The 14,924-nt window shown below is 50.9% G+C and overlaps 1 protein-coding gene across 3 annotated transcripts in view; it reads left to right on the forward strand.

Annotated features, from left to right (window-relative positions):
* Positions 1 to 290: 290 nt before the first annotated feature.
* BMP1 (bone morphogenetic protein 1) overlaps positions 291 to 14,924 on the forward strand; it is an 83,828-nt gene continuing 69,194 nt past the window's right edge. For 2 of the 3 annotated variants that reach the window (XM_074940361.1, XM_074940364.1), the window contains exon 1: positions 291 to 551. In XM_074940361.1, the coding sequence (XP_074796462.1) occupies positions 413 to 551 (139 nt within the window). In that variant the 5' untranslated portion in view covers positions 291 to 412. The remainder of the gene's footprint in view (positions 552 to 14,924) is intronic. The other variant, XM_074940363.1, reaches the window with a different exon arrangement.

The following is a 14,924-nucleotide window of genomic DNA, read 5'->3' on the forward strand; positions in this document are numbered from 1 at the left end:
ACACCGGGGCGGGGTATGACGGCCCCACGCCGCGCCACGGGATGCCGGGCATGGCCAGCCCCGGGCAGGCGGGTACCCCAGCGGCGGGGGTTGCCCGGGGCCCCCAAGGAGGGCGCTCCCTGGCCGGTGAGCGGCGATGCAAGAGCATCTCTGGGAGCCGCTTCTCCCCCACCCCGGGCTGGCCCCGTTCCCAGCCGGGCTGCGAGCAAACTCTGCAGGCTGGAGGGGCTGAGCTCCCGGCCTGAACCCGCCCCCGCCAGCTCTCATTTCCCTAAAAAAAAAAAAAAAAAAAAAGACAGAGAGCGAGGGGGGAAACCCTCCCATCTCCTTCCACTTCTCTCCTTCCCCCTCCTTCCCGCTCCGCTTCTCCCTTCGGTCCCGAGGCGCGTCTGCCCGGGACTCGCCAGCCAGCATGTCCGGCGTCAGGGCGTGCTGGCTGCTCCTTTCCTTCGTGGTGCTGGGGCCAGCCCTGGACTTTCCCGACTACACCTATGAGCTGGAGGACGAGGAAGACACGGAGCCCATTGACTATAAGGATCCTTGCAAAGCTGGTAGGGCCAAAGGGCTCCCCCTGTCCCCCCCCCAACCCCCGGTGCAAATGCGCCCCTTGATGGGCGGGTGCGGGGAGCAGCGAGGCCACCGGAGGACAGGGGCTGGGTGAGCCTGGGTCATGCAGACTCTGCCTGGCTGGCAGGGCAGCTGCAGACAAAAGAAAGGGGCCGGTGTGTGTGTGTGTTTAAGGGACACTTTCAAAGTTGCTGCTCCTGCAGCCGGGGCTGGGAGGGAGCTGAGCCCGGGCAGAGACAGCCTCGGGCAGGGAAAAGCTCCGGGGCTGGAGACTTGAGTTTTCTGGGTTGTTTTGCCCCCTTTGTGCTGCAGGAAATGAAACTTTGCTCCCCCCCCCGCAGGAGTTTTTCCTCCCCCCGGGAGTTTTGGGTTTCTTTGTGGGGAGGGTTGGGGGGGGGAGTTAAGCATACCTCATGCAAGGGAGAGGGGGAAGGAAGTTGCCACGAGGTTACGCTGTGGTGTGGGGGGGGATCCATCCATCCATCTGTTTATACTTCGGACGTGGAGGAGGCTGGAGGGAGAGGGGGGCTCTCCCGCTTCCCCAGGAGGAGCTGTCAAAGCAGGCGGACTCCTCCAGCCCGGATCACTCCCCAAGTCCCCGGCACAGCTGGCCCACTAGCAGCTCAGGCTTTGTGGCTGCGAGCTCTCTGAAAGTCTCCTCTCGTTCACACCGGTTTCACTCCTGTCTCAGTCCGGTGTGAAGGGTGGGATCCCGCTCCAGAACCAAGTGGGGCAGGATCGGGCCGTAAGCAAGAGGAGGATCGGGACCCAAAGACTTTTCAAAAACTTTTTGTTCTTTCCTTCTCCCAGCTGTATAAACCGCTGCGAAACAGCAGCGGAAAAGCCTGGCGGTGATAAACCTGGGGGTTGGATTACAATTGATAAAGAGGGATTTTGGCTGGGAGGAGTGTTATCTCAGTTAGTGATTGTGACATGTTATTTCATCAGCGCCTTGGGTGCTGAGACTTGGGCTGGGAGTGAGGAGACTTGGCTCTGTTTTGGCTCTGCCACCAGCCTGCTGCCTGTCCTTGGGCATGTCACCTCATTGCTTGGTGCCTCCATTTCCCCAAACGTAAAATGGAGATAACGAGGACTGTCTTTTGTAAAGTGCTTTGAGATCTGCTGAGGAAAAGAGCCCTGTAAAGCCTAAGTAGTAATATATCACTGTTTATTATTATTCCAGTCATTATTATTAATCAGTCTAGCATGATGCTTTACCAACCAACAGTGAGGGAGTTTAAAATTTAAAGCTGCAATGGGATCCTTAGGGGTCCTGGGGTCCCCTGGGGCAGATTGGATTGTGGGAGTGGGGCCTGAATTTGTGTGTGTGCCACTGTGATCGTACAAAGCACCATCTAAGTGCAGTTATTATTGTATTAGAATGATGTTTATCATCTTCCTTGAGCAAGCCAGGCCAGGAGATGGCTAAGGGTTTGGTATTTAAATTACAGCAGCACCTACAGGCAGGGCTTTGGAGCTGTGCTCCGGCTCCACTCCAGCTCCAGGCAAAAACCTGCAGCTCCACTGCTCTGCAGCTGCTCCGCGCTCCAGCTCCGGGCCCCGCTCCAAAGCCCTGCCTACAGGCCCCAGCTGAGATCAGGGCTCCATTGTGCCAGGTGCTGTATTGAATGAGAGATGCTCCCTGCCCTCAAAGAGCCTGCAATTGAAATAGACAAGAGCGATGAAGGGTGGGAGGGGAAACTAAGGCCCAGAGAGCAGACATGAGTTGCCCAGGGTCACACAGTAGGTCAGGTGTTGCAGAGCCTAACCTTGTGCTCTGGACACAGGAACCAGTTGTCCCTTTAAATCTGCTTTGTTCAGCCTCCACTTTGTCACCTTGTGTGTGTGTGTGTAGGAGAGGGGGCTTTAATTGTTGATTAAATTAATAGAGGTTGGTAGAGACAAGAGGTAGGTCCAGAGGCGTTCTTTCTGATTGTGCTTGTTGGTCCATTGTGTGTGAGACACACGCAGAGCGGCATGCCGGAGCCCTGCCCCCCACCTTTATTGGATCCATATGTGACTAAGTCAGTTATTGCCATTTGTATGGTGGCTGCGTCCGGAGGCCCCAGTCTGAATCAGGCTCCATTAGACACTGCACAAACAGAGGCCCTATCCCGAAGAGTTCTTTATCCCTCGATTAGCTTCAAGTGCAACTCGGGATCGGGGGGTTGGATGGGAGCTTGCCCATTGCTTCTTACAGGACAGGGAAGCAGTTCCTCTGCTAAGATTGGCCTGGCCAACTACATATCCCACAAGGCTCTGGGAGCGTGTGTGTTTGTGTGGTGTTTTTTGGTTTTTTTTTTTTTTCAAGGCACCAGCTGCAGTAAGTTTCCTAGGACTTTAAGAGCAGCCGGAAACAGCTGACTCCTTGGCACTTGGAATTATTCCGTGGCTCCCTTAAATTCCACATGGAGAAGGAGCAGTAGGAATAGCCAAGAATGGGATTTGGTTTTCACTGCACAGTTCCTGCCACGGGTATCCTGAGGCCACCCGCCCACCAGGGATAACTCCCTGTGGCTCACAGCCTCCATAATGTTCCCCTTGCCATCTCTCTCCGCTGCAGAGCTTCCCCCAGCCCTACCCCAGGGTGGTACTGGCCCAGACCCTGCTGTAGTGCCAATAGGCGTTTTCCTGAGAAATGCAGGCAGGCTTGGGGGCCTGCCAGCTTTGGCATCAAAGCTCCCACATCACAGCTGTGCCCACTCCCTAGAAGGAAACAGTGGCCCTGGTCCTGCAGTCCTGTCTCCTTACCTCCTGTCAAAATAAACCTCCCTGGCTCTGATTCAAAGCCATGGCGGCGGCTGCTGCCTTAGCAGTCCAGTATCAGGGGGTAGCCATGTTAGTCTGTATCCACAAAAACAACGAGGAGTCCGGTGGCACCTTAAAGACTAACCGATTTATTTGGGCATCAGCTTTTGTGGATAAAAAAACCCCACTTCTTCAGATGCCTGGAGTGAAAAGTACAGATACAGGCATAAATATACTGGCACCCGAAGAGATGGGAGTTACCGTACAAGTGGAGAACCAGTGCTGACAAGGCCAGTTGAGTCAGTTAGCAGTCCAGACTCCACAGCGCTGAGGGGCCCCTTGGTAGTTTGCCAGGAGCAGTAGCTGCATCAGAGCCTGTGTGTGCTGTGGGTTCTGTCCTAAGCACTTGGATCCCCTGCAGCTCTCAGACTAACACCCCCTCGATTTCAACCCAGGGGGCTGGCAACTGTAGGAGAGGAGCCCTTCGCTGTAGCATTCACTCCCCTGTTTGGACCAGGAGAACCATGTCCATCTATTCTGTTTTACTGTGTATAGGTTCTCATACTGCCCTCATCATTGTCCTATCTGAAGTACTTAAGCGACATGACTGACACCCTCACACGTGGGTTGTTCCCTCCCCAGGGCAGTGTGCAGTGTCTTGTTTGTGTAGTGAGGTGTCTTGTTTTAGAAGGGCTTTGTTTAATTTTTGTATATCTCTGTCCACAGTGCTCTGTACAATTGCTGTATTAATAGGGGGGCTTGCCCGTGGGATTAGCAAGTCCTGTGGGGGGCCCATCTGTTGCCACTGAGTCAATCTTTTGTGACAGAGTCAGTTTATAAAGCAACTAAATATCGCTTTATTTCCTCTTGTACACCGTGGGCTAGAGGAATAAGCAGGAGTTTAGCAGGAGGAACTCCTGGGTTCTCTTTCCAAGTCTGGGATGGAAGTGTGAATTTGTGGCTGGAATAAGTGGAGGGGACTGACAGTCAGGACTCTTGGGTGCCTTCCCTGGGAGGGAAGTGTGGGCTAATGGCTAGAGCATAGGGGTCTGGATTCTGCTCCCAGTTCTGCTACTGACTTGCTGTGCAGCTGTGGGCAAACCCCTTTGCCGCTATATGCCTCAGTTTCCCCAGCTGTGAAATTGGGATGTTGATACTGACTGACCTTTACTGGTTTATTATGAACAAGGCTGAGTTAACATTTGCACAGAGCTTTGAACACACAACGCCCTATTAAGTGCTAACCAAACACGGACAGCTAGTGTTTGTGCTTGCTTTGTCCTTGGGAGATTAATGTACCGTTGTTGAGCTCTTCAGCAATGAAAACAAACTCCTGGGTGTCTCCTGACCCGTTAGAGATGGACAGCAGCTGTGGGTTTGGCCCTGTGTGAGTCACTAGTTCCTATTAGCCTGATGTGCTACTGTTGTAACTCTGCCTCTGTAATGTGATGTCTTTGGGGGTGAAGCTGGAAAATATGGATCCAGATTTTGGACCTCCCCCTTCCCAGAGTCAGGGCTGATTTGAATCTTCCCATTCTGAAGTGTCGTGGTATTCTGTTCTAGGAGTTTAGTCTGGACCCTTTGCTGGTCAAAATGTCCTTCCAATATGAAAGGGTGTGATGACATTTCATGGGCCCTGATTTCTGGATCTCTGAGCATCCAGGATAGCAAAGGGTGTGGGATACTTGATCACCAGGAATAAGATTGGGGTTATCCCCCAAATAACTGGGATAGTTAGCGAACTCCACCATCTGCCTATGTAAGAACTCCCAGATCATACCTTGGGTATCTCTACCATACACACGTGGTTGCAGGGGAGCAGGGCTTGACCTAAATTCCAGTTTCCATGTTGAGTCAACTGAAATCACTTGTTACAGTTGTATTTGTCATCATGATGCACAAACCTATTCCAACTGTTGTCATTTATTCATCCAGGGTGAAGTGCGTCCACTGAGCAGAAGCCAGCGTGAGGCTTTTGTTTGGAGATTTAAAGCGGTGCATAGACCTTGTGAATTTCACAGCTTGACATTTGGATCTCCTCTATCAGTGCATTGTTTGCAGATTTAAAGCGGTGCATAGGCCTTGTGAATTTCACACCATGACATTTGGATTTTGTTTGTTAGTGCAGGGGCGTGGCTCATTTCACACTGCAGCAGTCCTCTGACTAGACAGGGATGGTCTTGGTCTTGGACTTACTCATGCCTCAGTGTGGGTTGGGGCGAGGGGGAAGACCTTGTGAAGTCTCTTCCAGCCCTACATTGCTATGATTCTATAATAAACTGAACTGGGAAGAGGTCAGCTCTCATCCTGCAGCTTTGGGAGGGCATGGTGGTGGCAGTGTGGTGAATAATAGGTAAGGTTTAGTTGCATGCTGAATTTTAATCCTGGGGCGAGCTGGCAGGATTTCCCATGGCAAAGCACAAGGCTGCGTGCTTGGCTCAGCTGCACCTCCCATCTGCCCTTCTGTACACGCTGCCAGCAGCTTGGGAAATCCTCCTGCTGTTGATTCATGCCAGCGGGTCATGTCAACAGGGACGCAGGACTTCCCAAGGCTTATCAACCAGCACTGCTGCTGTGCAGGAACAGGGAGCACCTGCAGCGCACTTGGACAGGAAGGATGCTTCAGCCTGCTAGAGACGGAATGGGACAGAGACTCCCTGCAGATTTCTCTCTCCTCTCTGGCAGAGGAAGGAAAGGAGAGAACAAAGCAAAGCATCCACAGGCAGCCCAAGCAGAAAGGGAGAGATTGGCAAGACAAACTAGATTGGAAAGATTTGAAGGGGCTTTAATTTGTGGGTGAAAGAACTGTCTGAATGGAAGAGGAAAGGACCAGTTATCTCCAGGGGTTGATCTGCCTGAGGACTGCATTTCTTACCTGCTTTTGTCTTTAAGGCAGCACCTAGAATCATACTGGGCATTGCTTGGGAGGAGAGAATGCCCCCTCCTGGTCTATCAGCAGCCCTGTATGCTTCCTGGAGGTTCCCAGTCCAAGCAGTGACCCTTTGAAGTTGTGATACAGCTTGAGACAGGGCTGCAGCGCCTCCCTGACTAGTGAGCGAGTGGATTGAGAGGCCTTGGACAGCACTGACTCATTATGAGGTCTCCTGGGGTCAGCCACACGCAAACAGTTTCCGGCCGGGAGAGGAGGACCTGAGAGCCGGCAGCATCATAGGCTGGAAGAAGGAGGCACTTGGGGAAGAAAAGAAAATGTCCTCTTTCCCCAAACCTGGGCTGGTGCACTAGAGAGACTGACAGTAACTCTGGCATGTGTCCTTCCCCACAGAGAGGAAATCCCTGCTTCCCCCTGGGCCTCATAGCTCCATTTCCCAGTGGCTTCAGATTTCCAAGCCAGGGCTACCTGGGGTCTGATAGTTCCTGCACCGTTGAGAGCGGATGCTGCTGGGGACATTGCCTCAATGGCTGGGATCTAGCAGGTCCTAAAGATGAGAAGCATCTGTAGTAACTATCGGAACCTAGTTATTGAGCGAGACTGTATAACTACTGTATTCAGATAGTGGAATGCTTATTATACACGGGTATTGTATTAATTCAGTGGGGCTGCAGGCGAAAGAAGACACTAGCTCCCAGATAAGAACATCCCAGCACACAGTTGAAAGACAGTGGGGAAAGCTATTAGCTTGGAAGATCCTACAGCCTGTCTCCAAGGAAGTTGCAAGGTTTATTTTGCCAGTGGTGGGAGGTAACACATCAAAGGGCTATAGGCAGTTAAAAAACGACTTGATCCCTGGGAAGGGGTTGATCAAAAGATAGAGCAGGATTTAAAGGCACTCTCTCTGAAGCAGGCAGGGAAAACTGCCTGGTTTAGTTGAGAGAACAGAGTATACCACCCAGACTCTAGAGGTCTTGAAGTGTCTGTAGGAAGTTTAGATCTGGATGTGGAAGGTGGACAGACACCTGGTAAATTAGACATGCGTAAATAAACAATATGTTGCTTTAAGAAGGCTGTTTGGTCACTGCCTACCAGAGGAACAGAACAGAGGGCATTGAACATAAGTCAAGCCTGACAAGGCAATCACAGTTAGTATCTGGGGCTGCAGTCCAGGGTCCAATCTGAGGGTGAGAGAATTGTGTGATTCCACCCAAAGAGAGGTGACGGCCCGAGGCCTGAGAGGGGATGCTCTTGGAGAGGCCAGAAGGGGTCCAAGGTGCAGTTAGCTTGGTAACTGTGACACAACACTCCTGCGAGGCAGGCAATTGCTCTTCTCCCCATTTCACAGATCGGGGGAACTGAGGCATCAAGAGGCTCAGGCCTGGTCAACATTTAAAAGTTTTGCTGGCATAGAATCATAGAACTGGAAGGGACCTCGAGATGTCATCCAGTCCAGTCCCCTGCACTCGTGGCAGGACTAATTATCTAGACCATTCCTGACAGGTGTTTGTCTAACCTGCTCTTAAAAATCTTCAATTATGGAGATTCCACAACCTCCTAGGCAACTTATTCCGATGCTTAACCACCCTGACTGTTTGGAAGTTTTTCCGAATGTCCAACCTAAACCTCCCTTGCTGCAATTTAAGCCCATTGCTTCTTGTCCTATCCTCCGAGGTTAAGAAAAACAATTTTTCTTCCTCCTCCTTGTAACAACCTTTTACGTACTTGAAAACTGTTATCACGTCCCCTCTCAGTCGTCTCTTCTCCAGACTTAACAAACCCAGTTTTTTCAATCTTTCCTCATAGGTCATGTTTTCTAGACCTTTAGTCATTTTTGTTGCTCTTCTCTGGACTCTCTCCAATTTGTCCACATCCTTCCTGAAATGTGGCGCCCAGAACTGGACACAATACTCCAGCTGAGGCCTAATCAGCGCTGAGTAGAGCGGAAGAACTACTTCTCGTCTCTTGCTTACAACACTCCTGCCAATACATCCCAGAAGGATGTTCGCTTTTTTTGCAACAGCGTTACACTGTTGACTCATATGTAGCTTGTGGTCCACTATGACCCCCAAATCCTTTTCCGCAGAACTCCTTCCCAGACAGTCATTTCCCATTTTGTACATGTGCAACTGATTGTTCCTTCCTAAGTGGAGTACTTTGCATTTGTCCTTATTGAATTTCATCCTATTTACTTCAGACCATTTCTCCAGTTTATCCAGATCATTTTGAATTTTAATCCTATCCTACACAGCACTTGCAACCCCTCCCAGTTTGGCATTGTCTGCAAACTTTATAAGTGTACTCTCTATGCCATTATCTAAATAATTGCTGAAGATATTGAACAGAACCAGACCCAGAACTGATCCCTGCGGGACTGCACTCGTTATGCTGTTCCACCATGACTGTGAACCACTGATGACTACTCTCTGGGAACAGTTTTCTAACCAGTTTTGCACCCACCTTATAGTAGCTCCATCTACGTTACATTTCCCTAGTTTGTTTATGAGAAGGTCATGCGGGACAGTATCAAAAGCTTTACTAAAATCAAGATATACCACGTCTACCGTTTCCCCCCCATCCACAAGGCTTGTGACTCTGTCAAAGAAAGCTATCAGGTTGGTTTGATAAGATCTGTTTTTGATAAATCCATGCTGACTGTTACTTATCACCTTATTGTCTTCTAGATGTTTGCAAATTGATTGCTTAATTATTTGCTCCATTATCTTTCGGGGCACAGAAGTTAAGCTGACGGGTCTGTAATTCCCTGGGTTGTCCTTATTTTCCTTTTTATAGATGGGCACTATATGTGCCCTTTTCCAGTCTTCTGGAATCTCTCCTGTCTTCCATGACTTCTCAAAGATAATCGCTAATGGCTCAGATATCTCCTCCGGCAGCTCCTTGAGTATTCTGGGATGTATTTCATCAGGCCCTGCTGACTTGAAGACTTCTAATTTGTCCAAGTAATTTTTAACTTGTTCTTTCTCTTTTAGCCTCTTCTGATCCTACCTCATTTTCACTGGCGTTCACTACGTTAGACGTCCAATCACCACCAACCTTCTTGGTGAAAACCAAAACAAAGAAGTCATTAAGCACCTCTGCCATTTCCACATTTTCTGATGTTATTTTTTCCCCCTCATTGAGTAACGGGCCTACCTTGTCCTTGGTCTTCCTCTTGCTTCTAATGTATTTGTAGAATGTTTTCTTGTTACCTTTTATGTCTCTAGCTAGTTTGATCTCGTTTTGTGCCTTGGCCTTTCTAATTTTGTCCCTACATATTTGTGTTATTTGTTTATATTCATCCTTTGTAATTTGACCTAGTTTCCACTTTTTGTAGGACTCTTTTTTTTATTTTTAGATCATTGAAGATCTCCTGGTTAAGCCAGGGTGGTTTCTTGCCATACTTCCTATCTTAGCTACGCTGGACAGGTGTGTGATGCGGTATGATCCCTGACCAGCAAAGCTGTGCTGGCAAATGGTTCCCTAGTGGTTAGAGCAGAGGACTTGGAAGTCAGGACTCCTGGATTCTTTTTCCAGGTTTGGAGGGAGTGTTGTCTCATAATTAGAGCACCGGGGGGAGGGGTGGGTTGGAAGTCAGGACTCCTGCGTTCTTTTCCAGCTTTGCAATAAGAGGAGGATGGCTTGAGAGACATGACTTGCAGGTTGTATTCTTGTTTCTGCCAATGACTGGCTGTGTGACACTGGACAGGCCACTCCACCTCTCTGTGCCTCAATTTCCCCATCTGCACAATGGGAGTTAGTCAGTGCTATCAACCCCACAGTCATGCAGCAAAGCCAGGAACTGATCCCAGCAGTCCTTGCTCCCAGTCCTGTCCATGAACCACAAACACTGTTCTTCCTCCTGAAAAACCTGCTCACACCTCTGAAGATCCTGTTTCCATGCAGATGACCTTGATCATGAAGAACTGGGGAAGGATTAAAAAAAATCTGGTACCCCCGCTGAATAGATTCCAAATATTTTTCATTCCAGCAGCTCTTCTTTCAGCAAGTGACTAGCTCTGCTGGCTCCAGTTCTGTCTTCATAGTCAACTTGAATTTGCAGATTGAATCCAAACTCGAGAAGGAGGGAGAAAGAGAGAGAGAAAGTGTGTGTGTGTGTGGTCCCCCCGGTGTCTCTTTGCAGCTTTCTTTGATTAATAAATATCCTTCCTTTTCCGCTTGCTTCCAGAGAGGCTTTGACGTGAGTTGGGTTTGCTTCCTTGCCCTGCTTCCTCAGCTGGCAGCTGGGAAGCATCTAGTCTGTTCAGAATAATGGAGCAGGAGCAGTAGGAAGATGAGTCCTCCCCCCCCCATAAGGAGAGTTCCCCTCCCTCTCTCCTTTGGGGTGACCAGACCATCTCCTGTTTGTGACCCATCTCTGAGCATGTGTTAGCTGGAAACCATTTATTGCTATGCAGGAGGTCAGACTAGATGCTCACAATGGTCCCTCCTGGCCTAAGAATCCAGAGAGCTCAGCTGAGCTCCTTTCATTGTTGAGTGGGCTCTGATTAAGCTGAGAGGTACCCAAATCAGAAGCATTATTCCACCTGCCCCACCCCAAGCTTTGTGGGATCCAGATGTCATGGGTGTGCTAACCTCAGAGATTTACAAAACAAGACCCAAAGCCACCCGGGCATTATCCCATCCCTAAGACACCTCCTAAACAGCCTCCCCGCTCCACAGTCTCCGCAGCTTCCCCCACGAACATGGCTAACTTCTCTACCCAACCCCAAAGTAGCCTGCGGGTGAATCGGGCTAACTGCACTGACGTCAGTGAGCCCAGCTGCCCCAGTGTCTCCTGCCTTGGGCAGCTGTTCACCTGCAATAGCCGGTGCTACAATGGCAGGATGAAGGAGGCAAGGGGAGAAATGAAGGCAGAGAATAGAGCTGTGCAAGCCTTAAGTCCTGGACAAGAGAAGTTGTGGACAAAGGGGGGAGAGGGCAAAAATGCTGAGCTTGCTACAAAAAGGAGAGAGAAGGGGCAGGGGACAGTGTGCTAGACTGGGACTCAGGAGGCCTGGGTTCAAGTCCCAGCTCTGTGTGACCTTGGGCAAGTCACTGTCCTGCACCTCAGTTTCCCCATCTGTAAAAAAGGGAAGAATAATACTTCCTGTCTCTACCTTTATCTGTCTTGTCTATTTAGTGTCTAGACTCCTCAGCACAGACAAAGAGCAGGAGTGGAAACTGAGGCCCACAGAGAGGAAGAGACTTTCTGAAGGTCACACAACAGGTCTCACATTTCCCCATCTGCTTTCCCAACAATCCATCCCACTTGCCTAATGCCCTGGTGTAAAAAGGCCCTTTCCTCCCTGTCCCCTTCTGGATTCCTCTGTTCCCCATATCTGAACCACCAACACTCCCATTTTCTGTTCCCAAGGATGCTGGCTCCCTCCCTTTTCTGATTCCCTCCACAAACAGTTAAAGAACATGAGAGGCCATCCTGGGTCAGACCAATGATCCATCTCGTCTAGGGTCCTGTCTTCTCACCTGGTCAATACCAGGTGCTTCAGAGGGAATGAAAAGAACAGGGAAATTATCAAGCGATCCATCCCCTATTGTTCAGTCCCAGCAGCTGGCAGTTAGAGGCACCCAGAGCATGGGGTTGCATCCCTGACCATTTTGGCTAATACCCACTGATGGATCTATTCTCCATGAACTCATCTAGTACTTTTTATAACTCACTTATATGTGAGTTCTCTGTGTCTTGCTCTCTCCTGTCCATGCACCATCTGCTGTTTCCATCCTATGTGTGCCTTGGCGCATAACATTCTCCTCGCGCTCCCCCTCGGCCAGCAAGCCTGGGATGCGCTCTGCCTTTGCGCTCCGTTTGCACAGATGCATCCCATGGTACCGACAGCCCTGGCGGCTGGTCGGGCTGTGATTAGCAGGGATTCGGAGCTCGCCAAGTCTGTAATTACACACTTGCCATGTGAGCCAAGAGGGAGGGAGGCAGAGCGGTTAAGGTGATGAGCAGCTGGGGATCCACTCGGAAGTAGGGACCTAGCAACAGACATTTAGCAGAGCTTGAGGAATACAGCGAGGGGCTCGCTGCAGGAGCGGAAAGCACACTAACTCCAGGCCCAGGGGCAGGGATACAAGGGTGCACTGAGGAGGATGCACCCTGAAGAAGGAACCCTCAAGTTCTTCATGCTACTGCCCAGTCCCAGCTCCATCCCAGAATCCCCCAGAGCCTTTGCCCAGCCCCTGCACCATATTCCCTGTTCCCCAGAATCCCCCAGGGCTCCCACCCTTCCCCAGCACCGTACCCTGTTACCTCAAAGCCCGAACACTGATGTTAGCCTGGTCTCAGCCCGGAAGGGATTTTTTCTCGACCTCAGTTAAATCAAGTCCTGTAACTGACACCGCTGTACCAACTGTTCACTCGCTTCTGGCAGACACCAGTAAACTATAGTAAGATCTATACCTGGCTCCGATTGGGCACATGCCAGGAGAGGGTCCCTGGGTTCTGTCCCCAGCTCTGATACTGGCTCACTCCCTGGCCAGCCACTTCCCTGCCCAGTGCCTCGATTTCCCCCTCTGTTAAAACAGCATCCGTGAGAATGACCTGCTCCACAGCACACGTTGTGAAGCTGAATTTCTTTTTGTGTTTGACAGACATGCGTCTGGGTCAGAAGGAAGATGCTATGGGAAAGCAAATATCCCTAGCCAGTGTTCACAGGCTGTTTGCTCCCCATCCCTGGCTGGTAGTGAGGGGCACTGCCAGGGGGCTGCAGAGTGGTGCATCTGGGAGGAATCTCGCAGAGGGCCTCCCTTGCTTTCCTGGTTTGTGTCTCCATCCCTCCTTGCTGTTCTCGGAATCTCTTTGCACAGCCGAGGCTGCTGCCAGGCAAACATCCCGGAGCCTGCCTGTTCAAACACTGCAGCAATCAGGAGGTGCGCTGCAGGCCCAGCAGAGGAACAGAAGCTTCACCAGTGAGCAAGGCTGGTGCCAGGTAACCGTCCACTTCACCCCAAGGAATCTCTGATGCTGCTGCTAGGCAGGAGACTTTTGAGGGAGGAATTTATTCCCCCCCCCCCCCCCCCGTGACAAATGAGTGAGCTCAAGTTGCAGGACTCTGATCAGGACTGTGGATGCAGAGGGTTAGTGCAGAGGGTCACTCCCTCTGCAGCACACGCACTGGGATATATCCCCACTCCGGTATGTGCTCATAGGACTCCCTGCACGGTGCCTGGGCTCCATGGCTGGTCTAACATGAATGCCGTGCCTGGCTCTGGCCAAGCTTAGGAAATGCTAAGCATTGTGGAATGACTGCCTGCCTCTGAGCTGAGTGATTGCCCAAGGCCAGATAAACACTCCGACCCCGTGAGGATAAACACAGGAAGGATATGGGGCAGGGATGGGCTGTTGGCCCTGTCCAGATGCAATGGGGACACGTTACTGACCATTCAAGCTAGCGTGTGCTCTCTGCACTCTCCTCTCAGCTAGGGTGACCAGACGTCCCGATAAAATCGGGACTGTCCTGATTTTTAGTTCTTTGTCCCACGTCCTGACCGATGCATGGTCGGGATGCCATTTGTCCCAATATTGCGGCTTTGGCTGCTCCGGCGGGTTTTGGTTGTTTTTTTTTGCTTCCCCCATGTGTCCCGATATTTTGTCAGGTTCATCTGGTCACCCTAGTCTTATCTGACAGGGTACACAGCAAGGCTACATAGTACTGTGGGTTCATGGGGTTGTGGCCCCATCCATGTAGGCACAAGCAGGATGCGCTTTCTCGGTTAAACTGCAGGGGTGCTGTTTGCACGACTTCCATCTAAACTGGTGTTCCTGATCCACCCTGGTCCATCAAAGAAGAGCCAATCTGGGGGATTGGGTGGGCTCAGGCGATTAGAAAGGGGATAAGTGGAGCCTTTTGGCTGCAGATCCCAGGTTCCTGTCCAGCCTAGGAATGATGGGAAGGTGATCAGGGGTGCGGGGGTCTGTGTGAAAGAGCTGGACTGAGCCCTCTGCATTGAAATGAACTTCAGTTCCTAGCAGGAACGTGTCCACAGAGCAAATGAATGAGAACGGTAATTGACCTGGCAGAGAGGAAGGATGGCCCACTGGTTAGAGTGCAAGCCTGGATCTCTGGGTTCAATTCTTTGCCCCATCACAGACCTTCTGTGTGACTTTGGGTAAGGCCCTTAGGTTTCCCAGCTGTGATGGAGGCATAAATAGCACTGCCCTGCCTCACTACTCCTGGGGTGATGGGGGCCACGCAAGTCCCTAAGGATAAAGAGCAATAGTAAGGATTGAGTGGAGCATGAGGCCTGACCCTCCCTTCCGCCCCCAGGTAGTGCAGGATTGAGCTCCTTCCTGCAGCCCTGCCATCCTCCGCTGTGTCATGGAGCTCCAGTATTTCAGGGGGAGAGCCTGGAACTGGCTGAATTCCACTCTTTGCAGCTTGGTGTCTCTGTGTGCTGGGAGCGTAGCATGTTCTGTGTGCAGCAGCCAGGCTGGCGTGAGCTGGGGAGGGGGAGGGGGAGCATTCCTGACATATTTAACAACTTTGGGATGGAAGTAGGATGCTCAGCTATTGAAGCTGAGGCTGTATTATTTGCCAGATCAGCACTTGTCCGGGATCCACATTTTTAAACTAGGGTGACCAGATAGCAAGTGTGAAAAATCGGGATGGGGGTGGGGGGAATAGGAGCCTATGTAAGAAAAAGCTCCAAAAATCAGGACTGTCCCTACAAAATCGGGACATCTGGTCACCCTATTTTA

This window comes from Natator depressus, chromosome 26, assembly GCF_965152275.1.
Source record: "Natator depressus isolate rNatDep1 chromosome 26, rNatDep2.hap1, whole genome shotgun sequence".
Lineage (NCBI taxonomy): Eukaryota > Metazoa > Chordata > Testudines > Cheloniidae > Natator > Natator depressus.